This window comes from Indicator indicator, chromosome 33, assembly GCF_027791375.1.
Source record: "Indicator indicator isolate 239-I01 chromosome 33, UM_Iind_1.1, whole genome shotgun sequence".
In the NCBI taxonomy this organism is placed as follows: domain Eukaryota; kingdom Metazoa; phylum Chordata; class Aves; order Piciformes; family Indicatoridae; genus Indicator; species Indicator indicator.
This window is the reverse complement of record NC_072042.1, coordinates 4,050,286-4,077,167: the sequence shown is the minus strand read 5'-3', so window position 1 is coordinate 4,077,167 and position 26,882 is coordinate 4,050,286. Positions and strand designations below refer to the sequence as shown.

General features: G+C 59.3%; 3 protein-coding genes across 3 annotated transcripts; 1 reads left to right on the top strand and 2 right to left on the bottom strand.

Moving 5' to 3' along the window:
• The first annotated feature begins 419 nt into the window (after nt 1-419).
• GJA4 (gap junction protein alpha 4) lies at nt 420-1,451 on the top strand. The gene has a single exon (XM_054395143.1). The coding sequence runs from the start codon at nt 420-422 to the stop codon at nt 1,449-1,451; it is 1,032 nt and encodes a 343-aa protein (XP_054251118.1).
• Nucleotides 1,452-9,445: 7,994 nt separating this feature from the next.
• On the bottom strand, nt 9,446-10,422 carry SMIM12 (small integral membrane protein 12). The gene has a single exon (XM_054395417.1). The coding sequence runs from the start codon at nt 10,420-10,422 to the stop codon at nt 10,147-10,149; it is 276 nt and encodes a 91-aa protein (XP_054251392.1). The 3' UTR covers nt 9,446-10,146.
• A 3,361-nt stretch (nt 10,423-13,783) lies between these two features.
• DLGAP3 (DLG associated protein 3) lies at nt 13,784-21,709 on the bottom strand. Its single transcript, XM_054395227.1, has 10 exons — nt 20,687-21,709; nt 19,500-19,705; nt 18,589-18,703; nt 18,223-18,457; nt 17,117-17,457; nt 16,904-16,989; nt 15,825-16,249; nt 15,045-15,136; nt 14,719-14,862; nt 13,784-14,002 (listed from the first exon to the last, which is right to left on the bottom strand). The coding sequence occupies exons 1-10, from the start codon at nt 21,707-21,709 to the stop codon at nt 13,784-13,786; spliced, it is 2,886 nt and encodes a 961-aa protein (XP_054251202.1).
• Between the last annotated feature and the right edge of the window lie 5,173 nt (nt 21,710-26,882).

Here is a 26,882-nt window from a genome sequence, read left to right as displayed (position 1 = left end):
CTCAGGAGAGCTGGGAGAAACAAGTTTGAGCTGTTCTTGTGAGCCCCTGCCATGTTCCCTCTCAGGCTGCTGTGGCTATGACCTCCTTGGGCAGCCCCCAAACAGCCCCTGGGCTGTGTCCTGGGAGGCCAGGACAGCCCCAAACCATGGGTGCAGTGAGCTGGGTTCTGCTCTGCTTCTTTTCCCTCAGCCCCATCTCCCTACTCCTGGGCTCCCAAATGCTGCCAGCCTCCTTTCCCAGGGTTTGGGATGTTCCTTGGTGCGTTTGCTGGGACCCTCTGCAGAACAGCCACGTCCCAAGAAAGCCTGGGGCTGAGGTGACTCCATCTGCCCTGTGCTCTCCAGCATGGAAGCAGAGGATTAATTTGGTTCCCTTCTCCTCCTCTCTCTGCTGGCAGAGGCAGAAGTGTCCCTAGAAGATGGGTGATTGGGGGTTCCTGGAGAAACTGCTGGACCAAGTCCAGGAGCACTCGACTGTGATCGGGAAGATCTGGCTCACCGTGCTCTTCATCTTCCGCATCCTCATCCTGGGCTTGGCCGGGGAGTCCGTCTGGGGGGACGAGCAGTCGGATTTCGTCTGCAACACCAAGCAGCCAGGCTGCACCAACGTCTGCTACGACAAAGCCTTCCCCATCTCCCACATCCGCTACTGGGTGCTCCAGTTCCTCTTCGTCAGCACCCCGACCCTGATTTACCTCGGCCACGTTGTGTATCTCTCCCGGAAGGAGGAGAAGCTGAAGCAGCAGGAGAGCGAGCTTCGGGCTGTCCTGAGCAAGGACCCCAAGATTGAGCAGGCCCTGGCTGCGGTGGAGAAGAAGATGTCCAAGATCTACGTGACCGAGGATGGGAGGCTCAAGATCCGAGGGGCGCTGATGTGGACCTACATCAGCAGTGTGATCTGCAAGAGCATCTTCGAGGCTGGCTTCCTGGTGGGGCAGTGGTACCTGTATGGCTTCTCCATGCTGCCCCGCTACGTGTGCGAGAGGGACCCCTGCCCACACCAGGTGGACTGCTTCATCTCCCGCCCCACCGAGAAGAGCGTCTTCATCATCTTCATGCTGGTGATGGGCCTGATCTCCTTAGTCCTGAATCTCCTAGAGCTTTTCCACCTCTGCTGCAAGAACCTGTTTAGCAACCTCAAGCAGGTGTCAAGGCCGGCTGGCCCCAGCCAGGACACCTTTGCTGACAACATGGCCTCAGGTCCCTATGCACCCAAGCACTACCCCTTCCTGCCCATGGCTGACAGCCACACACCACCCTACCAGGCCTACAACAAGCTCTCTAGTGAGCAGAACTGGGCCAACTTCCACAACGAGGAGAATCTGGCACTGGCCAGCAGTAGCAGACCCTTGTCAGACCCCTATGCCCCCAGGACTGCTGAAGCCCCTGCCCTGGAGGAGAAGCTGTGCAGCCGGCCCGGGAGCTCAGCCTCCAAGAAGCAGTATGTCTAGTGCCAGGCTGGCCCCAGCTGGCTGAGGGCACCTTCCTTGATCCCTTGTGCCTGCAAAGGCAACTGCCTCCTGCCCGGTGCCATACGGGTGGGCCCTGCTCTGGAGGTTGTGCCCATGTCGGGGATGCGATGCTCAGGAGTGGGACCGAGTGCTGCCCTGAAGCCTCTGCTCCCTCCTGTTTTCCCCACAGACCCAGCAAGGAAGGAAGCTGCAGATAGTTCCCCGGGACGCTGTGTCCTGTGTGCCTTGCCGTGGGAAAGGGAGAAATCCCTGGAGCCAGGAGCTGGGAACAGGCTGTCCCCAGAGCCATGGCTGGAGGCTGCTGCCCTTTGGGATCCGCAGCTCAGCCATCTCCCAAGTCTTGCCGGAGCCCTTGCTGGTGCAAGAGCCAGGATGTGGCCGTGGGAAGCCACTCGCCTCCAGCCCCAGCATGGAGCAGGCTCAGCCTGGGATAACTCCTGGCTGACAGCCCTGTGCTGTTCCTGTGACCTCGGCACAGAGCCAGTGGGACCTGCAGCTCCTTCCTGGGCTTTGCTGCCCCCTCCCCATGGGACACGGAGGGGTTAAGCCATCAGCAGCTCCCAGCTGGGGCTCCGCAGTGCCCAGCTGATCCCGATGGCTGCAAGGTCACCACTCGGCTGCCCTAGGAGTGTGAGCCCCACCTCGGCCTCCTGGCCCTGGACCCTTTCCCATCTGGTCTGTGTCTCTAAGTTATTTTTAACCCACTGGCCTGAGCATGGAGCTTCTGCCTTAAAGGTGCAGTTGTGTGGGGATCTGGGGAGCTGTGTCCAGCCTGGGCCATGCACCCACCAGCCCTGTGGGTTTGGTGGGAGGAATTAGCCTGGCAGCTGCTGTTTTTGGGGGGGGTTATTGGTTTTATTACTTTGCACTGATCATGTCCTGCTGGGGGCTGACGTGCTGGGAGGGGAAGGGACAGGATGGAAGAACCAACCACAGCCATGAGAGTTGTGCCATCTTCTCCAGGCCACGATGCTGTGAAAGGGCAGTGTCCTGCCTTGACCAAGGAGCTGTGGGTCCTGTGTGATCCAGGCAGGAGCGTGGGATGTGGGCACTGCCCTCAGTGCTGTTTCCTTCCCCTTCCTGGCAGACTCAGTGTTACATCTTGTTGAATAAAGTTGGACGAATGAAAAAGGTGAAGTGTGGTGTGATTGAGCTTCCTGCAGCTGTCTTGGGGAGGGTGGGTGAATGGCTGGGGCTGAGGGAGCAGGGAGCTGCTGTCCTGTAGGCAGTGGGAAGCAGGGGCACTCTCTGAGCCCCAGCTGTGCTGAAGGTGTCTCTCAACACTGAAAGCAAATCCCTCCCTGCTAGTGTCCCATCCCCAGCCTCCGACCAGGGGCTGTCACAGGCTGTCATTGTGGTGCTGGCTCTGGGTGGCCCCAAGCAGAACTCAGCCCTGTGCCCCAGCTCTGCTGCAGATAAACCCAGTGGAAGCTGTGGAGCTGCTGGTGGCTGCATAATAGGTGGAAATGAGGCGTAGATAAAGACACACAATGTGGCTGGGGCTGTTGTTTAGTTTCTCTGGCCAAGCCAGCCCGGGGCACAGCCTGCTCTCAGCCGAGGGCCTCTCCAGTGAGGGTGGGACAGACTAAAAATACCCTGGAGAAAATGAAATATGGGTGATACGGGGCCGTATCGCTGCCATCAGCCACTGGAGGAAGAGAGGAGGGAGGCACCCGCCCCTGCTGCCCTTGGTGCACAGCCTGTACTGGTGGCTCTTGGCTCTTTTTCCTTCTGGGCATGAGGAGGAGGATAAAATCCCTTGGGATGGGGGTCCGGGGTACATGCTACCAGCTCTCAGCCCTCCCCTATGCCCCTCCGTGATGATGCTGGGGTAGATCCCCTCTGGAGGGACCCTGCCCTGTTCCCACCATTTTCCAAAGGGGCTCTGTCCAGAGGGGACTCCCTGGTGGACCCAAGTGCAATGCGGGCACCACAGCCCAGTGCTGCCCAGTGCATCAGCGGAGCTGCGGAGCTGCAGAGCTGCAAAGCCCCAGTGCAAGAGCACCGCAGGTTTCTGTGGGGAGCAGCCCAGCAGCGTGTTTGGCCGGGAGGAAACTCCAGCGCGAAAGGGAACGGCGCAGTCGCGCCGTCTGTTTACCAGGCGCCAGCGGCCCCTCGCCCGGGCTGATGTTTTTGTTGGCGCCAGGCTCTGCCAAACAGCTCTGCAAGGGGGAAAACAAGACAGCCAAGAGCCCCCTTGCCCGGCCACGGCGCGGGTGCCGCGCAAACACGGCTCCGTGTCCCGCTATTGTTCCCCTGTTGTCACAAGGCAGCTCGAGGTGGCCGGAGTCACCTGGGGTCACCAGGACCTGCCTACGGCAGGTGCCAACAACAACAGCCAGGGGTTCACCTCTGTGGTGGGACAGGGTCAGCAGTGGGGGACAGTGCTGGCAGCAGCCCTCCCCCCCCGGAAGGAGGGTGGGTGTCCCTTAGGCAAATAAAAGTTTGCAGCTGATAAGGGCATGGGCTGGCCCCACGGAGCCCTTTGGCAAAGCAGAGGGACAGATAGCAGCCGGCCGGACACACAGGACCTTTCTCACACCTCCACACTCCCTCCTGAGTAAACAGGGCCCTCCGGTCCCTTTCTGGGAATGCTCAGCCCCAGACCACGATGCTGAGCCCTGTGGTGGCATGGGCAAGTAGGGCATGCAATCAGAGGCTCCCATGGACACCCATGGGTTCAGCTCTGGGACAATGGGCAGCAAGCACAGCCCCAGTGATGCACAGGCACCAGAACCCACCACAACCAGCCAGCCAGCATGGTGCAGAGCCCTGGACATGGCCCCACAGGACTGTTCCCACGGCCACTCACAAGCTGTGACCTCTGTGCTGGCGTTGCCCTCAGCATGGGGTTTGGAGGAGGGCAGCTTTTGTACCCCTGCTGAGAGCCTTGTGGGGTTTATGAGGTGGATGGACAGACAGACAGATGGATACCCACCTGACCTGACCACCAACAGCCTGAGGCTGGGGGTGCACAGATGTGGGGTGTCCCTTGGATACTGGGGTGCACCCCACTGCTGCTCATCAGTGGGTTGGGAGAATGCTGGAAGCAGGGAGGTGGCCACTTGGAGCACCATCTGAGTCAGGAAAGGCTCTGCCAATCCTGGGACCCCAATTGCTCCTGGGAATGTTGGTCTAACACCAGCCACAGCCCCTGGGAGCTCTGTGACTCTGCTCCATGGCCACAGGTTTGTGAGGAGGTTCCTGCTCTCCTCCCAGTTAGGACCAGTCCATACTGGGCTCTCCCTGCCCTCTGCTGGGGGAGAAGCTCTGAGGGCTGCCACAGTATGTGTCCCTTGCAAGGCTCTGCTCAAGGCTCTGGCCAAACACAGGGAGTTCATTTTTAATCTCCCCCAGTGTACAGAAAACAGCCAGTGTCTAAATCCGACCTGCTCACAGGAAGAGCCATGGTGGGAGCAAAACTCCCTCTGAGAGGGGAAGAAGGGTAAAGGGATAGGCACAGGGATGCCAGCTAGGGCCACAGCACAGCCCCCCAGATCCCACTGGGACCCAATCCATACCCAGGGCTCTGCCCACAGCTTCCCAGCCCCTCCATTTCCCACAGCTTTTCCGAGGAGAGCGGGCACAGGCAGGAGCATCCCCCTGGACCAGGCAGGGATGCCCCAAGCCCTGGCATGACCTGCCCGCGTCACCCACCATTGAGACAACCCTAAACCAGGTCAGTCCTGCCCTGACCAGCATCACTGCCACAAAGAATAGAATAGAATAGAATAGAATAGAATAGAATAGAATAGAATAGAATAGAATAGAATAGAATAGAACAGAACAGAACAGAACAGAACAGAACAGAACAGAACAGAATAGAAATAGAATAGAATAGAATAGAATAGAATAGAATAGAATAGAATAGAATAGAATAGAATAGAATAGAATAGAATAGAATAGAATAGAATAGAATAGAATAGAATAGAATAGAATAGAATAGAATCAAGAAGGCTGGAAGAGACCTCAAAGATCATCGAGTCCAACCTGTCACCCAGCACCTCATGACTATCTAAACCATGGCACCAAGTGCCACGTCCAATCCCCTCTTGAACACCTCCAGGGATGGTGACTCCACCACCTCCCTGGGCAGCCCATTCCAATGGCCAACCACTCTCTCTGAGAAGAACTTTCTCCTCACCTCCAGCCTAAACCTCCCCTGGTGCAGCTTGAGACTGTGTCCTCTTGTTCTGGTGCTGGCTGCCTGGGAGAAGAGACCAAACCCCTCCTGGCCACAACCTCCCTTCAGGTAGTTGTAGACAGCAATAAGGTCTCCTCTGAGCCTCCTCTTCTCCAGGCTAAACAGTCCCAGCTCCCCCAGTCTCTCCTCATAGGGCTTGTGCTCAAGGCCTCTCCCCAGCCTCGCTGCCCTTCTCTGGACATGCTCCAGCAATTCAACATCTTTCCTAAACTGAGGGGCCCAGAACTGGACACAGTACTCAAGGTGTGGCCTAACCAGTGCTGTGTACAGGGGTACAATGACCTCCCTGCTCCTGCTGGCCACACTATGCCTGATGCAGGCCAGGATGCCATTGGCTCTCTTGGCCACCTGGGCACACTGCTGGCTCATGTTCAGCCGCCTGTCAACCAGTACCCCCAGGTCCTTTTCCACCTGGCTGCTCTCCAGCCACTCTGACCCCAGCCTGTAGCTCTGCATGGGGTTGTTGTGGCCAAAGTGGAGCACCCGGCACTTGGATTTGTTGAATGCCAAAGAGAAGCAGGCAGACCCCCAGAGCTGCCTTCCTGCCCAGCACAGAGCTATCTTTAGCCCTCCACGCGCGGGCAGGGCAGACAATGCAGCCCCGCGTGAGAACCGCGGGCGGGAGGAAGCAGGCTCCATGGCCCCACCGCTTCCCGCATCCTGACATTGTCCCTCCCCTCCAGCCGCTTCCTCGCCCAGAGGCAATGGGATCCTTCTGCTTGGCATCCCCCTGCCCACCTCAGGATGGGTCCTGCCCCCCTCAGCCACTCAAGGCATCGTCCCAGCACAGCACTGCCTGCAGAGCTGGGGGCTCTAGCTGCTGTGGGGAGGTCGATGGTCCATAAGGCTTGGAGAACAGGGCTGGGGAGGAGCAGGTGAGGGAAGTGGGGTTGGTTAGTCTAGGGAAAAAGAGGCTGAGGGGAAGACCTTCTGGCTTTCTATGAATCCCTGAAAGGAGGCTGGAGCCAGACAGGTTTTGGTCTCTTCTTCCTAGCAGCAAGTGATAGGACAAGAGGAAATGGCCTCAAGTTGCACCAGGACAGGTTTAGATTGGACATTAGAAGAAACTTCTTCAATGAAAGGGTTCTCAAAGGCTGGCACAGACTGCCCAGGGAAGTGGTGGAACCCTCATCCCTAGAGGTGTTTCAAAGCCACAGAGATATGGTGCTGAGGGACATGGTTGAGCACCAGCCTTGGCAGAGCTAGAGAATGGTTGGACTCAGTGAACTTAGAGGTCTTTCCCAACCAAAATGATTCTATGACTCTATGATGTGGTCTACAGGCAAGGAGCTGTGGTGGCTCGGAGGTGCTGGGGGAGTCAGCTCTGAGCTGTAGGTGGAGGAAGAGGAGATGCTGAAGGGAACATGTCCTGCTGTAGCAGTCCCCATTCAGGGCTCAGGGCCTATGTCTCAGTGCAGAGCAGTGCTGCTCCTCTCCCACAGCACCTCAGGGCTTTTGCTGGCTGCAGGAAGGAGCTCCTGGGCATGGTATGGTGGGTCTGTGCCACGGAGCCATGGCAGGAAGGGGAAAGTGAGACAGGGAGGCTGGGAAAGGACTTGGCTATGCTCAGAGGAAGGGCAAAATCAGAGCCTGGGAAGCAGCCTCGACTGGCCAGGGCAGGGGAGGGAGAGCATGTCCCAGGGGCTGCAGGGGACGAGCAGGGAGGACGTGTCACTTGCTCTCCAGTGAGCCAGGGACAGTGTCCTGGATGCCCCAGGGTGACTGCACTGCTCTGGGATGGGACACAGGAGCACAAATCCTCCATGAGCCACCACTGCTGCTCACCCCAGCCCTGAGCTCTCTCCGGCTCCTATTCTTGTCCCGCCGGCGCTTCCCAGGCAGCAGCACATTGTTGGGATTCAATGGGAGGAAGGGTGGGATTACAGCACCAAGGCCTTAGGAGAAAGGCAACCAGTCTCTGGAAAGCAGCTTCACCCCTGCCCCAGCGCCTGCAGGGAACCACAGCCCCGCAGCACTGCTGGAGATGGGGACGGACAGGAGTCTCCAGACACACGGAAACCAGCTGGGAACGCAGCTGGACCAGCAGGGCAGGGGCTGCCTAGCCAGGTGCCAGCAGTGCCTGCACAGCCACTCTCAGGGTTCAGTCCTTCCACTGCTCCAGCATCATGCTGGAGCAGCTCCCCCAGCCGACACGGCGTGGGCCCAGGGGAGGAAGCAGGGCAGAGAGGTCCTGACAAAGCCCAATTGTGCCAGGCAGGCCTGGGAACAGGGATCAATGAGCTATAAACAGCCCCGGGAGCCGCTCCGGCGCGGGGTGAACAATGGCGACTCCGAAGAGGCTTCCGAGCTGGGTCCTGGCTGGGGGAAGGGATGGAACCATTCCCACCCTGGTGCACAATAGGGAGCAGCCATTGCTCAGCATTGCCCCACAGCCAGGCTGGGAAAGCAAGGCCAAGGGGAGCAAGGGGCTCAGGGGGTAGTGCCAGGGTGCCATGGTGAGCAGGGTGGTGGCATAAGGGGTGCTAGGTTGGGGCAATCCAGTCCAGGCTGGGGGATGATGAGATTGAGAGCAGCCCTGCAGAAAGGGACTCGAGGATACTGGTGGACAAGAAACTGGACATGAGCCAGCAATGGGCACATGCAGCCCAGAAGGCAAATGGCATCCCAGGTGATAGCATGAGGGGGAAACGGTTTGAAACTGCAGCAGGGGACATTTAGGTTGGACATCAGGAGGAAGTTGTGCACAATGAGAGGGGTGAAACCCTGGAACAAGTTGCCCAGAGTTGTGGTCGAGGCCCCATCCCTGGAGACATTCAAGATCAGGCTTGATGTGGGCCTGGGCAGCCTGCTCTAGTTGGAGATGTCCCTGTTGCCTGCAGGGGGCTTGGACAAGATGCCCTTTGGGGGTCCCTTCCAACCTGATGCAACCTGTGATTCTGCTGTGAACCCCAGTGCAGGAGGTGGCAGTGGGGCAGGGCTGGGACAACCTTTCCATCACCTTGAGACTCCTCTTGCACCTTCTAACCCAGCCCCAGCTGCACGACAGCCAAGGCCTGAGAGCTCCTGGTGGTGCTGGGCTGCAAGCCTGGGCCCAGGGCAGAGATCCAGCCTGGGGACAGAGGGTCAGGAGGGAACAGAGCTGGGCAGTAAAGCTGTCAGCAGGGCAGGAGCTGGCCCCGAGGACACAGTGCTGTGAAACACTGCTCTGGTTGCTGAGCTCAGGGCTTCACAGCAGCCACGACAGATTTATCATCCCCAGCAGGGGAAGGCCAGGCCAGGGCAGCGCCGAGGCCTCGCTCAGGCACCACGGGAAAAAACAAACCAGCAGGCAGCAATAACCCTGGCTGGGGGCCCAGCACCCTTACCTGCCCTGCTCCTCTCAGGGATTGGTCATGCTGGGCTGGTGGTGACACTCAAAGCTGGAGGGGACACCAGCCACAGGTGCCCAGAGCTCGCTGCCAGTCTCTCCCCTTACACCCTGCCCAGCACGAGATCCCTGTCCCCTGGGACCCCACCCAGTGCTGCCACAGCCCTCCTTGTCCAGAGAAGGGGGCAGAAAGGGGTGACGTGGCTGGGGGAGCTGGGAGGGAGGCACCACCACAGCACAGGCTGGGATTTGGGTGCCTCCCTCTCCTTCCTGCCCACTGTTGCCAGGCCCCAAGGTCAGTGTCTGGCCAGGAACAAGGATGACATTTCTGCCGTGGCTGTTCCTTGAAAACACAGGCAGCAGGAACACAGCCAGGGCTGGGGCCAGGTGCTGATGCAGAAGACACAGAGGCCCAAGGACTGACAGAAGTTTATTCTGGCTGTTTCCACACAGGGCAGGTACGTCCCCACTCTCTGTGCACCAGGCTGAAGCCATCACCATGCTCAGAGCTCCGTGACAAAGCAGGACCAGGACTTCAGCTCCCTCCATCCCCCTTTCTCCATCCCCCCTCCTCACTGTGAAGCCTGGGGATGATGCAGAGGGTTCCCCAGAAACCTCCACCACTGTTCAGGCTCCCACAGGTGTAACACAGCAGAGTGGTCCTGTGGCTGGAAGTCACAAGGAGCCACAGGAGAGCTGCATGCAGGACATCAGATCCTCCTGCTGCAGGTGGTTAGCCTCATCCCAACCTCCTAACACTCAGGTCCAGGTTTCTTCTGTCTTCACACCGTGGAAGAAACCAAACCTAAAGAGACATGGGTGGAACCAGGACAGGAAGGTTTCGTGGTTCAAGGGCTGGGACAGGCTGAGTTGCTGAGTGTCAAACACGCTCCATCTCCAGAGCACAGCGCCCTGCCTGCTCTGCCACGATGCAGAGGTCTGGGTGCTGTCTTGAGTGCATCTGCAGGGTGAGAAAACCTTGACCTTTCAGAGGGCACTGGGAGGGTGAAGAGCAGCAGTGGGCACAGCATATTGCCCAGGTACAGGAGAAATCCACAGTAAGGTGCTGCAGGGCTGTGTCCTCCCAGCCCCCAACCCCAGGACAGTCGCTCCAGGGCACTTCTTTTGCCCGAACAACTTTATTAACTCTTTTCCGGGCGGTTCCTGTTCAGCACGGCCCGAGGGGCGAACTCCAGCTTGTCCTTCAGGCTCACCACCTTGGTCAGGTCCTTGCCCGCGATCTCCTGCAGCTTGCGGTCCTCCCGCTGCTCCGAGATGCTCTTCTCCTCGGCCGCGGGCTGGGGGTCGCCGCGGAGGAACCACTCCAAGTGGTAGCCCACGAGCCCCACCACGAAGGCCACCGGGAAGGTGACGTACGGGGCCTTGGAACGCACGGCTGCCCACACTACGGACCACATGGCGGCGGGGGGGGGCCGTGCCTGGCAGGGGGCGAAAAGCGGCGGTCACAAGCCGGGCCCAGTCCCCCAGCCGTGCCCGAGGCCTGCGGGCTGGCAGCGCCGGGACGAGGCGCCGCCGGGCAAGGCCGCACCGGACGGCAGCGCCCTGACCCACAAGGAACCGGGACTCGCCTGGGCCGCGCCAGGACCCCCACCCGGCCCCCGCGGGGCTAGCCCGCAGCCGGAGGCAAAGCCAGAGCGAGCCGCGACCGCCCCCCGCTCACCTGCGCCCGGCCGCCGCTTCCGCCGCCGTCGCCCCGCCCCTTCCGGTCAGCGGAGGCGAATGGAGCGCGGCCAAGAGGGGCGACGGTGCGGTGCAGCGGAGGGGTTCTGCCCCCTAGCGGACAGTGCGGAATCGGTGTCACTGGAGGAGTGACCCCGGGATGGTGCTGTCCCGCGGGAAGAGACACGGGTGGGGAGACACGGCGGGAGACCCACAAGAGAGAGAGACCCATGGGGAGATCTGTGCAGGTACCTACAGGGAGACCCATGGGAGACAGCCACGTGGAGATCCATGGGGAGATCCACACCAAAAGAGCCATAAGGACATCCACAGGGAGATCCCTAGGGAGATCCACAGCAAAAGAGCCATAAGGACATCCACAGGGAGATCCATGGGGAGATCCACAGCAAAAGAGCCATAAGGACATCCACAGGGAGATTCCTAGGGAGATCCACAGCAAAAGAGCCATAAGGACATCCACAGGGAGATCCCTAGGGAGATCCACAGCAAAAAGAGCCATAAGCACATCCACAGGGAGATCCCTAGGGAGATCCACAGCAAAAGAGCCATAAGGACATCCACAGGGAGATCCCTAAGGAGATCCACAGCAAAAGAGCCATAAGGACATCCACAGGGAGATCCATGGGGAGATCCACAGCAAAAGAGCCATAAAGACTTCCACAGGGAGATCCCTGGGCAGATCCACAGCAAAAGAGCCATGAAGACATCCACAGGAAGACCCATGGGGAGAGACACCTGAGAAGACCTGGAGGGGAGACCCACTGGGATAACTACATGGAGAGATACACAGGAGGAGAGACCCCTGGGGAAAGATGCATGGGGAGAGCCACACAGACGTCCTCTAAGAGACCCATGGGGACACTCACAAGAACACACCCACAAGGAGATCCTTAGGAAAAGAGTTGTGAGGAGACCCGCGGGGTAGAGACCCACATGGAGATCCGTGGGGAGAGACCCACAGCGATATTGACAAGGAAGAGCCATAGGGATCCCTTTGGGAAGAGATCCACAGAGAGATCCATGGCGACATCCATGGACCAAGACCCACACGGAGACTTGCAGACAGCCCCCAGCCACTCCGCAGAGCGCTCTGCCCCTTGCCCTAGTGAAAGCTCCTCTCCCACCCCATCTCCCACCCCTTAGACAACCTTCTCCCGCCCCACGGACACGAAGGGACAGCAGACAGGGAAAAGGCGAGCCCGGCACCAGCCGCGTCCCTGCGGGGAGGGGGCCACTGGCCCGGAGTAACCAAAGTCATCTTTATTAACTGCGGCGATTCGTTACAATAAAAAGGGAGCCACGTGTCACGGTCACTGCACGGTGCTGGCCGGGGTGGGGGCCAGGGGGGCCCTTCCCAGGCACAACCCTAAATCCGAGGTGCGAGGGGGAGCAGGGTGGGAAAGGGTTTTGGGTGGCTGAGCAGACGCTGCTATCCCAGAGGTGTTTAGCACCAACAGACCCCCTGCAGCAAGGGACCCCCCCAGAGAGGCATCCTGCTGCTTGGCCCCGGCCCCCCTGCTACATGGAGGGCACAAGCTGGGCCCCCCTCAGCCACCTCTGATCCTGCTGCCCTGCCTGAGCACCCTGGGCAAGGTTTGGCCTTGGATCTTGGGAGCTCCTTGGCACCCACTGGCCCTGCCTGGGGGTGGCTGGTGATGCTGCATGGGGCTGCTGGTGTGGAGAGGTGGAGGACAGGGATGGGATTCCCCCCCACCTCTGCCACTAAAAGGGATACAGGGGGGATGACAGGATGCTTGGAGAGGCACTGGGAATGGGGATGACGATAGGGATGGGGCAGATGCATTCTCCTGCCTCACCACACTGCTCTGCTCTGGAGGGGGCCCGGGAGGAACCCCCACCCTACTCCTGGGTCTGTGCACAGCAATGGGGGAACTGAGGGCAGCAGCATTCCGGGGTGGTCCTTGTCCCACAGGGCAGTGTGCACACTAAATTTAAGCCCTGTCTGTGGTGTCCCATTGCCACAGGGCAGTGGGAGCTCAGGGAGAACAGGTGAGTGACCCCCCCTCAGGGTGATCTCTAGCAGCCCTTCACGCTCACAGGGCAGCTGCTGGCCATGTTTGTGCTCCCATCTGCTGGCACCAAGCCTGGCCCAGGACAGAGCCACCACAGTGCCTGGCATCACAGGTGCCAAGAGGCTGTGGCAGGTGTCCCAGCCACTACCACCTTGCTCACGCACTGGGAAAGCAGCGAGGCACAGAGGGACCATCCCCCCATCCCCAGCTACTGCCACGCTGCAGAGGTGCTCCCAGACTCCAGGCTGGCAGGAAGGAAGGACAGATGATGGAGGGACAGGCTGAGCAGGAAGGGGAGAGGCATGTCACGATGCTCTGTGTGAGGGAAGAGGGGTGGCTGGCTGTGACCAAGGCTTTCTGCTGCTATAGTCTGTCCCACGAGCCAGAGCACTGCCCTGGTCACCTCGAGACTCTGGGCTATTTCTCGAGTTGTATTTATAGCTGTATAGATGAAAAGGGGCCCTGGGGCACCCCTGGCACCCAAGTCAGAAGCAGCTGTTGGCAGCACCAGGAACCCCCTTTCCCCTGCACCCCAAAGCCTCGTGCTGGCAAGTCTGGGGAGTGGGGGTGGAGGGCTCTGGCTGGGCTGAGGGTCCCATCCCCACTGCACAGTGGGGGATTGCACTGAGTACAGAAAGGTGGAGGGGGCCTGCCTGCAGCCCCTTCCCCTCCAGCAGGGCTGGGGGCTGAGGGTCACCTCTCTTTTAGTTGGGATGCAGGCTAAGAGGGGGGTTTAGAAGGTCTGGGGGAGAGGGGGTGGGGGGGAAGGGGACAGAGAACTGGGACACGGCCCCAAGGAGGACAGCGGGAGGGAGAGCCCCGGACCCTGGGAGAGGCTGGCAGGGGCATGCGGGCAGGGGGGGCAACGGGATGGGGCGGACCCGAGCTTGTGTTGACCTGCCGCCGGATCCATGAAAGGTCGAAGATAGAAAAGAGAGAAGCTGTGAGTGGGGCCAAGAGCTGCCCCAGGGTGTCCCCGCGGCCCCCCCATCACAGTGAGCTACGGCCGTGCCGTCCAGTCCGGGTAGAAAAGCGGAGGCTGCGGTCACAGCCGGGTCTGCGCCTCGGGGATGTAGATCTCGATGCTGTCGGCGCTCTCGGTGGCCGAGCTCTGGCGGAAGGAGGCAGCTCGCTTGGCTGCCAGGAGCCGCTTGCGAGCCTCCTGCCGCTGCCGGTCCACCGAGTCCAGGGAGCGCTCCTTCACCGGGTGCACCTTGGAGCGCGGCGGCTTCTTTGGTATCGGGGGAGGCACCTTCTTCTCCTCCTGCACAGATAATCGTGGGATGGCTCGGATTGGAAGGGAGCATCCAGTTCCAACCCCCTTGCCATGGGCAGGGACAGCTCTCACTGGACCAGGTTGCTCTAAGCCTCACCCATCCTGGTCTTAAACACTTCCAGGAATGAGGTGTCCACAACTTCTCTGAGCAACCCATTCCAGTGTCTCACCACACTCATAGTAAAGAACTTCTTCCTAATGTCCAATCTAAATCTACCCTGCTCCAGTTTCAGACCATTGCCCCTCATCCTATCACCACAGGCCCTAATCAAAAGTCCTTTCCCAGCCTTCCTGTAGCCTCCTGGAAGGCTGCTTTAAGGTCTCCCCAGAGCTTTCTCTTCTCCAGGCTGAACAGCCCCAACTCTCTCAGCCTGTCCTTATAGGAGAGGTGCTTTAGTCCTTGGATCATCTTTGTGGCCCTCCTCTGGACCCTCTCCAACAGATCCAAGTCCTTTTTGTGTTGGGGGCTTTGGGGACCTTGCCCAGCCCTTTGCAAGCAGCACTGCCCAGAGCTGCCCAGCAAGGCAGCTGTGAGACCACAGAGGAGTTATGCTGCAGAGGAGCAGCCCTTTCTTTTAGCCTCATTTTTTTCCAGCTGCCAGCAACAGCCCAGCAGCTATGGTTTGGGTACAGATGTGCTTGAGGAGGAGGAGGGAGGGAGAGGTGACAGGGCACAAGTGCCAGCAGCAGAGCACTGCCCTTACCTTGGGCTCCACAATCTTCCATCCATTGGCCTTGAGCTGCTGGAGCTCTGCAAACTTCATGCTGACATCCTCAATGGAGAGCTGCAGGAGGTCCCAGAAGCCGGCCAGGTCTTGGAAGGTGGGCACAGGGAATGCGTTGGGATCCTGTGGGGACAGTGACATTCATGTCCATTCTGCTGGCCACACTGCCATCCCACCCCAGTGCTGCTGGGGGTCTCTGTCAGCTGTCCCCTGGGCCATCACAAAGTCTCTTTTCCCCCTACTTAAGGGTACAAGATCCCCCACTCACCACGGCTGACCCTGTGGCACTGCTGCCCAGCACTCACCATGTTCTGCTGGCAGAGGCGGTAAAACTGCTGCACCTTCTGGGACATAAGGAGCTGGGCACTGCCCACAGCACTGCGGATCTTCTCCAGGACTGGCAAGAGGAGAGCAGACAGTCAGTAACTCCACAGGGCATGGATCCTCTCCTCCTCGGGGGTGGTGGAACAACCTCTGCAACTTGGACTGTCCCCAGCCCATGAGATATATCCTCCCTCCTCCAGACCCCATGAGTACCAAAGAGTTTCTCAGTGTTTTCTGCCTCCATACAATCTCTTTAGCCTTGGCAGGGGAGATGCTCCACAGTGGCTGCAAGGTGGGAGCACTGCAGGTTTTGGCCCCCCTAGTCCCTCCTGACTGAGGTAACAGCCATAAACTTGAACGTGGGAAGTTCCATGTAAACATGAGAAGGAACTTCTTTACTGTGAGGGTGGCAGAACACTGGCACAGGCTGCCCAGACAAGTGGTGGAGTCTCTGTCTCTGGAGAATTTCAAGGCCCACCTGGACGTGCTCCTATGTGTCCCTGGAGACATACGAGATAAGACCTGAGGTGGCCCAGAGCAGCCTGTTCTAGTTGGAGGTGTCCCTGCTGACTGCAGGGGGGTTGGACAAGATGATTTTTGAGAGTCCCTTCCAACCTGATGCAATCTGTGAATCTGTGATCTGCTTTAGGTGATCCTGCTCTGGCTGGGACATTGGTCTTGATGATCTTCAGAGGTCCCTTCCACCCCCTACCATTCTGTGGTTCTGTGATTCTATGACCCTTCAAACCCCCCTGACTCACTCTCCTCCGGCAGGTCATAGTCCTCAGCCTCCCGCTCCATCTGCTGGCACCAGCCCTCCATCTTCTCCACCTCCTCCTGCAGCAGTTTGATGAACCATTCCCCATCGCGGTGGCAAGGGGAGGCCCGGCCAGAGTCGGGGAGGCTGCGGGAGCCCCTCTCAATCCAGGCATCCCTGCGGGGCACCTCCACCGTGTCGTACTGCAGCTGGTAGTCCTCCCGGTACGCCCACTGCCCCTGCGTGTGCACCGTCTTGTAGACGGCGTACTGCCGGCCGGACTCGGGCTCCGAGGAGTGCCGCTGGAAGGGCCTTCCGAACTGCAGGGCTTTGTCCTCGGTGGCCACGGCCAGCCCGGTGAAGCCCTCCAGCTCCAGGTCCGCCTGCACGCCTGCCGTCACGCTGTTGGAGCGCTTGAAGCGCGCTCGCCTGCGGGGGGCGAGAGAGTGTGGGGACCCTGCGGCCAGCAGGTACACCCAGCTGGGTAGCACGGTGGGTATGGGCAGGGTGAGGGATGCCCGAGAGCAGGATGGGGCCGGATCCCAGAGCAGTCGGGGACAGCCCTGAGCAGATGCAACCCTCCTGTCTCTCATCTCCTCTGCTCTTAGCCCGTTTCCATGGCTACCAGCGCTGGACCAAGGATGGAGAGGAGCATGAACCAGGGCTGCGTGGGCACAGTTGCTGGAGCTCCCTTCCCTCAGGCCATGCAGGTCCCAGCACATGGTACTCCCACCCCAGCCAAAACATCATGTTCAGCTGCAGAGAAGCCCAAAGATCTCATCTGATCCTTGTCTAGGCTTGAAGCCCAGCAGAGAAGACCCAAGCACAGGATGGGAGCAGGGAAGCCCCTTCCCTGGGCAGCCCATTTGCAGCAGCAAGGTGCAAGGGCAAAGGGAAGGGGATCCTGCTTTGGGTTGTGGCCACCAGCCTGGGACAGGGATGGTGCTGAGCTCTGGGCATCTCAGCAAAAGGAGTGAAAAGGTGCTGTGAGACAGCTGTGGCATGAGGAGCTCAGAAAGCCCTGGGGAAACAAATTCTCTCCATGCAGTGAGTGTGGCAGGTCTCAATCCAGCCATGTGGTACCTTTTGTCTTCCTCCACCTGCACTCCAATGGAGTGGAACTCCCTCTGGCTCCTGCTCTCCGTATCCGAGTCAGAGATGGCCTCAACCTATCGAGGGAGAAAGGGAGAGCACTGAAGGGTGGTTCCAAGGCACTGCATGGTGGCTCAGCACCACCCACACCTCTTGGGCAGGCTCAGAGCCAGCTTGGAGCACACAAAGAGGAGCGATGCCCACCTGGACACCAATGGAGGGTCTCCACTTGCGCTGCCGAGCCAAACTCCTCAGCTCCTCCCGCCCGGGGATGGCCTTGATGATGAGCGTGGAGGGCTTGGGAGCGGCACGGGGCTGGACTGGAGGCAGGTCAAGGGTCATGGTGGTCACCTTGGAGCTCTCCAGGCTCTCAGCCGAGTTGCAGCGGGCAGCAGCGTCCTTGGACCAGGCGGGGCCGCGGGTGACCTCGCTGGGCAGGTAGCTCTCATGGGCGGACTCGGTGCTGCTCTGCGCCGTGACGGAGATGAGAGGCTTGGCTTTGGTTCCTGGAGGGATGGGAGGTGGAGCTTTTCTGTAACTGAAGGCTGTGGTGGGAGAGGCGCAGGATGGAAAGGCAGGTGAAAACACAGACACTTGTGCATTTCCCCCCACCAACGGGAACCCCGGGGGAATGGTGCCCACCTCCTCCCACAGCACAGGGCCCAGGGTGTGTGCCTCAGCTGGCTGAGATCTGAGATGGAGCTCAGAGGGGCTGTCTGGCCAGTTTGTCCCCAGAAATGGACGGGAACCCCCCCCCAGATCTGCACTTGCCACACCACTGCGGCACACAGCAAAGGGCAGAGATGGGGACAGAATTGGGGGGGAAGAGGGAATGGCAGATGGGTACTGGGGGCACAGAGCAGCCCCCTGACTAGGATGAGCAGGATGCTCATGCCCTGTGCCAGGGCTGAACTCTGAGTGGGACTCATGGATTCACAGAATGGGTTGGGTTGGAAGGGACCTTAAAGACCATCTAGCTCCAACGCCCCATCATGGGCAGGGATGCCTTCCACTAGCCCATGTTGCTCAAGGCCTCATCCAACCTGGCCTTGAACACCTTCAGGGAGGAGGCATCCACAACCTCCCTGGGCAACCTGTTTCAGTGTCTCCCCACCCTCACTGTTAAGAATGTAAAGGAATGCTCATGACCTGAGCACGATGCTAACACCCTGGGTCAGGGATGGTACAACCCTTGGCAGTTCCCAGGTGAACAGGGAGGGAGATGTGGGGAGGGAGCGAGGGAGATGTGGGGAGGGTCCCTCCCGAGGGTTCCTCCCACAGCCGAGCTCCAACCACCCCCTGGGACTCACAAGTGCTGGGCTTCAGGATGCTGCTGGTGATGGGCTGCCCGGCAGGGGCCGACATGGAGAAGAGCGAGAGGCAGTCATCGTCCTGGGAGCAGCCTGCCTGGATGGCTCGCAGGTAGCTGTGGCTCCGCATGCGGAAGCAGCCGGGCAGGTCCAGAGCCTCCACAGCCTGCGACTCTACCTCGCCGAAAACTGACTCGCAGACGGCCTCGAACTGGTGGTTGAGCTCATCGTTGATCTGCGGAGAGCGGCGGGTGAGGCTGGGGGCGGTGAGCCGGGGCTGAGTGTGGGGCAGGAGATGCTGAGAGGAACATCCACCACCTGCCCTGCCCCAACCTGCCCCATGGTGCCCGTGAGACGGGAGCCTACCTGGCCGGTGGTGAAGGACCTCCCGTAGCTCTGTCCCCGCGGGAGCATTCGCGGTGGCGTGCAGCAGCTGGGACAGTTACAGATATATGAATCAGAATAGTGCCTACTTGCAAACCTAATGAGAGACAGGGGGAACAGAAGGGATCGCACCAAAAGCAACACATCCCAGCAGAGCATTGGGAAGTGCAGCCGCAGCAATGCCCCTGCCAGCCACCGCTGCTGTCTCCTGCTGTCCCAGAATGCCAGGCTGGAAGGGACCCCAAGGGTCATCTGCTCCAAGCTTTCTAGCTGATAGTGGAGCTGGAATGAGCTGGCCCAGCACCCTGTCAAGCTGAGACTTAAAACTGCCCAGCATAGGGGAATTCACTGCTTCCCTTGGGAGAGGATTCCAATCCCTACCTGTTTTCATAGGGAAATATTTTATTCTGGATTCCAGTGGGGATCTCCCCAGCCGCAACTTGTCCCCATCACTCCTTATCTTTTCCATGGGACTTCTCATAATTAGGGAGTCTCTATCATCCTCGTAGCCACTGTCCCCACTCCTAACTGCCCCAAAGTGCTGTCCTGGGGGCAAGGAGCCATCAACCAGCAGTCCAGGGCTGTCAGAGGGGTACACACTCACTCTGGGCACTGAGGATGGGCATGAGGAGCCAGCCTGCCACTTGCAGGACTAGGACATGTCCCAGCTGTCCCCTCTTGAACGTGCCTCTTCTCCCCAGCCTCTGCATGCAGATGCAGCAGCAGTTTCCACCCCAAAGCCCGCACAGCCATGTCTGCACCCAGCACCCCCAGCAAGCTACATCTCGGAGCAGAGCTTGGTGCTGCTGCCCTGGGGAGTGTGGCCATGAGCGAGGACGATGCCACTCATCCTCCCGGGGAGCCCCAGGAGACTGAGAGGTGCCAGCCCTTACTTGGTCCTGGCCTGGTCGGCGCTGGAGGAGCGGCGGTAGCTGTCTCGCCGCGTGGCTGCCCTGGGCAGTATTTTGGCGCTGACGTCCGAGTCAGCGCTGTCCTCATCTCCCATGGCCTTGATGTAGCTGCCGCTGCGCATCCGTCGGCAGGGGATCTCCCCGTCCTTGCCCGCTGCTGGGTACCCGCTCCACTCGTCCTGCGGCACCTGCAGCGGGAGGCAAGCGTAGGAGGGCACAACAGTTAGGGTCCTGTGGTCGAGACACAGAGCTGAGCCCTGCGTCTGCCATGTGGCACCATCCAGCCTGAGCCCACTGTGCATCCATGGCCCAAATCCAGCATGTGTGCGCAGCCCAAGGCGGGTACTTGTGCTGGTACAGCTCCCCTGCCCTCCCCATGGCACCCCACAGCTGTAAGGACAGACTCTGGGAAAGCCCCTAAGTGCAGGAGAGCAGATCCCTTCTAGCAGCTACATCTCCTCATGCATGGCCACTCCCAAGCCACAGGCAGTGCAGCTGCTCCCACCTTGCAGCCGCCCTGGCAGGCACGGCCAGGCCAAATCCCACCCATGCCAGCACAGCTGCTCGGCTGACGCTCTCGCCACGTGCTGCTGACGCCAGCACCACCAGGCTGTGGCAGGGGGACGGTGTCCCTCAGGCCCCATGGAGATGGGGGGAGGGCTGACACCCTACTCTGATGCATCCCAGGCCAGCAGAGAGGGGCCCTGACCACCCTCGCCCCAGGCCAGTGTGGCATCACCACTCCCTGTCTCCTTCCCCCAGGAAAGGGAGAGTAGAGTTAATTAGTTTTTAATTGGAAGGGGGTTGACCTAGAAGGGAGCCTGGTGACGAGGCAGGCTGTGGCACCCGGCCAGGCACAAGACGGATAAAAGCTGCAGGAGGGAGTGGACCTGGAGCCACCGGCAGCCCCGAGCAGACAGAACCACTCTGACCCCAAACCCAGCAAGCGTGGGATGGGAGGTGGCAGGTGAGGTTGAGCGCTGCTGGCAAGAAGACAGCAGAGACCAGCATGGGACCTTAAGGGAGAGGGTACAGGCACTGGAGACATGGAGCAGAGTTGGAGCTTCACCACAGCACCCAGGATGGAGGGTCCCAGTCCTGGCTCACATCGTGGCATCAGCAGCTGTGATCCCTGGCACATCAGCCCCCTGCCCTGCTTGGCCCCTCACCTGCAGGTACTGGTACGCTCGGTCTTTGGCCTTTGCTTCCTGAAGCATCAAGGTCTTCTCAGTGCCACCGGCGCTGGGGTAGGCTTCACGTGCCTGACTGACAGTCATGGTGTGCCAGGCACTTCTCTTGAGCGTCTGGCCGTCCAGAGACATGGACATGCCAGCGCAGGCCAGGCATTTTCCTTCCCTGCCGCCCTTTAGACTCTTCAAGGTCAAGTCTCTGAAGGCACTTTCGGGAGCGTCCACACAGTACTGGGTGCCCTGGTCCACAGCGTGCCGGCCAGACACCATGTAACTGCTGTCGCTGTCCAGGTTGTCGTCGGAGCTCCACCAGCCCATCCCCTTGGAACGGTGCCTGGAGTCCACCTTGCGCTCCTTGCTCTTGCTGCGCTTCCCGTGGCGGGACTGGTGGTGGTGGTGATGGTGGTGGTGGTGGTGGTGGTGGTGGTAGCCGTCCCCGCGGCCGTCCATCTTGGTACCGTTGTAGTCCCTCTTGGCTGGCGCCTCCAGGGAGTGGGACTTGGCGAAGAGCTTCTGGACGGAGTGGACGAGGTGGCGGATGCGGCTGGGGCTCTCGCTGCGGGGCTCGGCGCCGCCGGCCCGGGGGTACTGCAGCGTGTGGAAGCCGTCGTGGTGCAGCGGCAGCTGCTTCTCGAACTGGTCCAGCAGCGTGGGGGGCAGGCGGTTGATCTTGCTGGCAGGGTGGGCAGTCGCCGCCATGCATTCGTCGCAGGAGTCGTAGGGCTGCTGCTGCTGGGCGTGGTGCATCCTCGGGAAGGTGCTGCTGGCGCTGGCGGAGGCCGGCTCGCTCAAGGGCCCAGCCGGGCACTCGCTGGCCGCACCAGGGCTCCGGGCCGGGCAGTAGGGATGCTCCAGGGAACGCGGCTCGCTGGGGCTGAGGAGGAACGGGGCCTGAGCCTCGGGGCCGTAGCTGGCAGGATGCTGGCAGTCCTCTGGGATGCAGCGGCAGCGGTGGCCAGAGGAGGGCTGTGTCTGGCTACGCTCCCCATGGTAGCCCTTCATGGTGTCAGCACCCACCCCGTAGCCTCGGCATCTTGCAGGGCTGTCCCTGCGGGCTCATCTGTGGGGAAAAGGACAGGCGTGGTGTCACGTTCCCCTGCACTGGCCAAATGGTGCAGGGGGGTCACAGAATCACAGATTGCAGTGGGTTGGAAGAGACACTCAAAGGTCACCTTGTTCAATGCCCCTGCAGTCAGCAGGGACACCTCCAATGAGATCAGGCTGCCCAGGGCCACATTGAGTTTGACCTTGAATGTCTCCAGGGATGGGGCCTCAACCACATCCCTGGGCAACCTGTTCCAGTATTTCACCACTCTCATTGCGCAGAATCCCTCCTAATGTCCATCCTAAATCTCCCCTGCTCCAGTTTCAAACCATTGCCTCCCATTCCACCACTACAAGCCCTTCTAAACAGTCCCTCCTCAGCCTTTCTCTAGATCCCCTTCAAATGTTGAACTGCTGCTCTAAGGTCTTCATGGAGCCTTCTCTTCTCCAGGCTGAACAGCTCTAACTCCCTCAGCCTGTCCTCACAGGAGAGGTGCTCCAGCCCTCTGATCATCTTTGTGGCCCTCCTCTAGACCAGCTCCAGCAGGTCCATGTCTCTCGTGTGTTGGGGGTCCCATAGTTATCACGTTATGATACCCAGTATGGGTATGTTCCCATGGGACACATGGGTTGTCCATTGGGAACTAACCAAGGGGGCTGGGAAGCTCCCAGGGCATAATCCATCCCTGGCCAAGCCCCTGTGAAGCCAGGCTGGAGTGCCAGGAACCTGGCTCCCCATGGGGTGGGTGGGCACAACATAAGGGCTGATGACCACCAACTCAGCTGCTTGGAGTGGGCAGCGCTGAGGGGACAGCACCAAGGAGAAGGCACTGCCAGCAGCGATGCAGGCAGCACAGTGAGGGAGGACACGCTGCCATCATCAGAAACTTGTTTTCTTCTCCAACACCAAATATTATGAAGTGTTTCTCCATTAAAGTGGTTCTGGCTGAGTTTTTTCAGCCGTCGCGATTCACAGAGCCGTTAATGAGCTGCTGCAGGGTGGCTGCGCTCTGATGTCTCCATCTAGCCCCATCCTCACCACAAGACTGCAGAGAGAGACCCACAACCAGCCACCCCACCAGCCCCCCACGGCCCTGCCAGCCCCACGGATGGGCAGCCAGGCAGTGGAGATGGACACACTGCCTCTGGAGAACCCCCATTCAGAGGCAGGATGATGGATGGCATCGGGAAGCTGGGACACCAGAGCTGCCTGCACCCATGGAGCTTTGTCTTCCTTAAGGCCCCTCAAAAGCTCTGCCTTTGGTGTGACTCCAAATGAGGAAATTACTGATTCTCCAGAGTAGCTCGACCAATTAAGAGGCGTCATTAATGCTCTTGTTATCATACTCAGGCAGGTCTCTGAGACCAGCTGCAGGGAAAGGTGACCGTGGGACAGTCCCTGCAGAACATGGGGTCTGTTGGAAATGACACCAGGAGGGCTGAGGATGCATGGAAGGGAGGTTCCATGTGCCCTGAGGAGCTCTGAGAGCGGAGAAGGGGTGGAGAACCCCAAAGGCCGTGTGGATGGGCAGCAGATGTGGTCATGGCAGTGCCCAGGGAATGCATCTACCCTAATCAGCCTCCATTGTCACCTTCCTTCCCAGCTTCCAAGGCTGGACAGCTCCATTCTGCGCCTCTGCCCCCGCCCTCACAATCACGCTTCTGTTCTAACGAGGCTCCCTAATTGCTGCATCTTCTCCAAAGGATGCTGCAGCCAACCAAAGAAATGCTTGGCCCCTGCCGGGAGAGCTGCTGCCAGGAGCGGGCACAGCAGCGGGGGAGGGGGCTGCCTCCCCTGCCCTGCCAGCCAGCTGCCAATAGGCAGCAGGACAGAGGGACAGACAGATGAGCTCCCAGCCCCTGCTCTGCCTCCGTGGGCTGAGCTATCATCTCCTGCTCGGAGAGGGAAGCTCTCAGCTGATCCAAATATTGCTGCTGCGGCGGGAAGAAGGAGTCAAAACAGTTAAGCAGCCGTCAGCACCAGCCGGTCGCTTGCGCTCAGCAGGTGCAGGAATGAACAAAGCCCAGTGCCAGCCAGGCAGCACTGCAGCTGTGGTGGAGCAGGGGCAATGGCAGAGGATGGGACCGTGCCACGATGAAGAATTCATAGACTGCATCCCATTGGAAGGGATCCTGAAAGGTTATGTTGTCCAAATCGCCACTGCAGACAGCAGAGACCTCCAACTTGAATGTCTCCAGGGATGATGCCTCAAACACATTCCTGGGCAGACTGTTCCAGTGTCTCACCACCCTCACTGTGAAGAACTTCCCCCTAATGTCCAACCTAAATCTGCCCTGCTTCAGTTTCAAACCACTGCCCCTCATCCTATCCCCACAGGCCCTTCTGAACAGTCCCTCCCCAGCCTTCCTGTAGGTCCCTTTCAGATATTGTTGTGTTGGGGGTCCCATAGCTGGACACAGTACTCCAGGTGAGGTCTCACCAGAGCAGAGTGGTACATCCCCGCCAGCATCAGCTCACCAAAGCTACCTGTACCTTGTCCAGGGACCAGCCAGTCCCCCTGCAAGCATCCTGAGGATGGGGAAGGAGTGAGGAGTGATCCTGTGGGGCTCAGTGTGGCCCAGGGTCCCCACTGGCCTTGAGAAGCCTGTTCTAGTGGGAGATGTCCCTGCCCATGGGAAGGATGGGATGGAACTAGATCATCTTTAAGTTCCCTTCCAACCCAAACCATTCTATAGTTCCCACATCCCAGTAGGGCAGAGGGCAGGAGAAGCCACTGAGACCACCCCAATCACCCATCCAGGGTGGGCAGGGGGAGCTGACCCAAGGGCTGATGGCCACAGCCAAAGCTGGAGCTGTGTCCTGCCGACAGCCACTCACACAGCACAGCCCTGGGGAAGGAGCAGGGGGGCTGTGCCACCGAGCTGCAGACACAAAACATGGGGGAAAAAACCCAGCTGGGCTGGATTTTGTGCCATTTAACACCAGGGTAATTACCACCAGTGGGAACCTACCGCCCACACAATTATGTGCTAGGATAAACTGGAAGAGCGTAATTACCATTACAAATAACTCACTTCTTGCCTTTATTGCACCCAAAGCCTGGAGAAACTCCCACCAGCAATTCCCCCACCACTACCCTCCCTCTGACGTCTGCTCCCACCACATCTCTCCCCACCATGAGGGTCAGCAAAGGGAGGAAAGGGGCCCAGAGCCCCCAGCACTGCCAAAATTCAGCCTTCTCCTTAATTTCCCAGAGGGGCACTTGACAGAAGCAGCTCTGCTTCCCAGCAGCCACCCAGTGAGGTCTCTGCCTGAGCTGCAGGGACATGGGGCAGCCATGGCAAGAGCCTGAACACCCCTGGGACCTCCCAGTTATCCTCCAGCTCTGGGACTAAGGACGAGGAGGTGACAGGACAGCAAAATGCCACCACAACATCCGTGTGCATCAAACCACCTTGGCATAGGGCAAGGTTGGGGTTCCAACATTTCCACATCAAACCCTGAGAGCTGGGGTTGATGGCCCCACACCTGGGGGGTCCCAGCTCCCTGCCCTTCCCAAGCAGCCCCCACCACGGGCAGCAGGTGCCGGGGTCCCACTGAAGCCCACGGGTGGCACTTACCGCCCGGCGCTCAGGGGGATGCTGTCCTCATGGCCCCAGCCAGCGGCAGCTCCTCCACGCTGGGTTTCCCAGGGGCAGCAGGCTCTGGAGAGAGAGACATGAAAGGGATGAAGCCCAGGGAGGTATAGCAAGGGTGTTCCTCCCCATAACCAACCTGACCCAACACCCTGTGGAGTCTTCCAGCAGCCCATCCTTCTCTCCTCCCCCAAGGGCACCCCATAGGCCGCACGGCAGCGAGAGGGGCGGCTTGGCACAGCCACCGCCACGTGTTCCACCAAGCTGAGCCCCAAAACCAGCTCCAGCCTCAGCCTCTTATGCAATTCCCTGCCAGCAGGCACCGGGGCCGGCCCAGCGGCCACCTCGCCATCCGCTTTGATTTGCTCCAGATCCAGAGCTATCCTGCACAAAGCCTCCTCCTGCCACCCTGGCTCTCCAGCGTGAGCAAAGCAGCCACGCGAGCCCAGCCTGTCCTGCTCTGCAAATGAGCGCCAGGTTCTGCAGGCACAGGTCCTGCTGGGGATCTTTATGGCCAAGGATGAAAGCAGGAGAGAACAAACGCTCAGCGTGAGCAGCCAGCACCGAGCGGAAGCTGGAGCTTGGGGGGGGGAAAAAAAATTAAAATAGACCCGAGTGGTCTTCCCACTTAGGAACTGAGCAAATCTGAGCTAGGGTCATCAGGAGAAAATAAAGATGGAATCCCACACAGTCCTTCCCACCCTGCTTTTAATTCACAGCTCCTCTGATTGCACCAGGTTGGAAGGGACCCTCAAAGGTCTCCTTGCCCAGCCCCCCTGCGGTCAGCAGTGACACCTTCAGCTAGATCAGGTTGCTCAGGGCTACATCAGGTCTGATCTTGAATGTCTGCAGGGACAGGGCCTCAACCACATCTCAGGGCACAACCCATAATCTGTTTACTTTTTTCCCAGCTTGTTGGAAGTGAGGAGGAACGTAGAAAGCAAACATTTCATTTTATTACTAATTGCTCTGTTATTTTATTAGCCTGTATTAGTAAAATTTACTCAGCCTGGGAAAAAAAAAAAGAGAAAAATAATAATAATAACAACAAAAAAAAGAAGACAGAGGGGTTTAGCAAGAGCTTGCTTAATTTAGTACAGAATTCTGCACCGAGTCATTATTTTCTTGAAGCTGAATTAGCTAAAAGCAGCTCACCAAGGGTTCATTAGCTGTGTCAGGCAGGGAAGAGAGCGGTGTTAGAGAAAGGTTTGTTAGCAGGTAGGTAAGGGCTGGCCAGGGGAAGGGGAAGGGAAAAAGGAAAGGGAAGGGGAAGAAAAGGGAAAAGGGAAAAGGGAAGAGGGAAAAGGGAAAAGGGAAAAGGGAAAAGGGAAAAGGGAAAAGGGAAAAGGGAAAAGAAAAGGAAGAGAAAGGGAAAAGGAAAGAGGATGGAGGATGTGGGAAGGAAAGATAAAAGGAAGGGAAGGGAACGGAAGAGAAGAGGAAGGGGAAGGAGGAGAAGGAAAGAGAAGGGAGGAGGGAAGGGGAAGAAGGGGAAAGAGAAGAGGGAAGGAGAAAGGGAGGAAGGGGGAAGAAG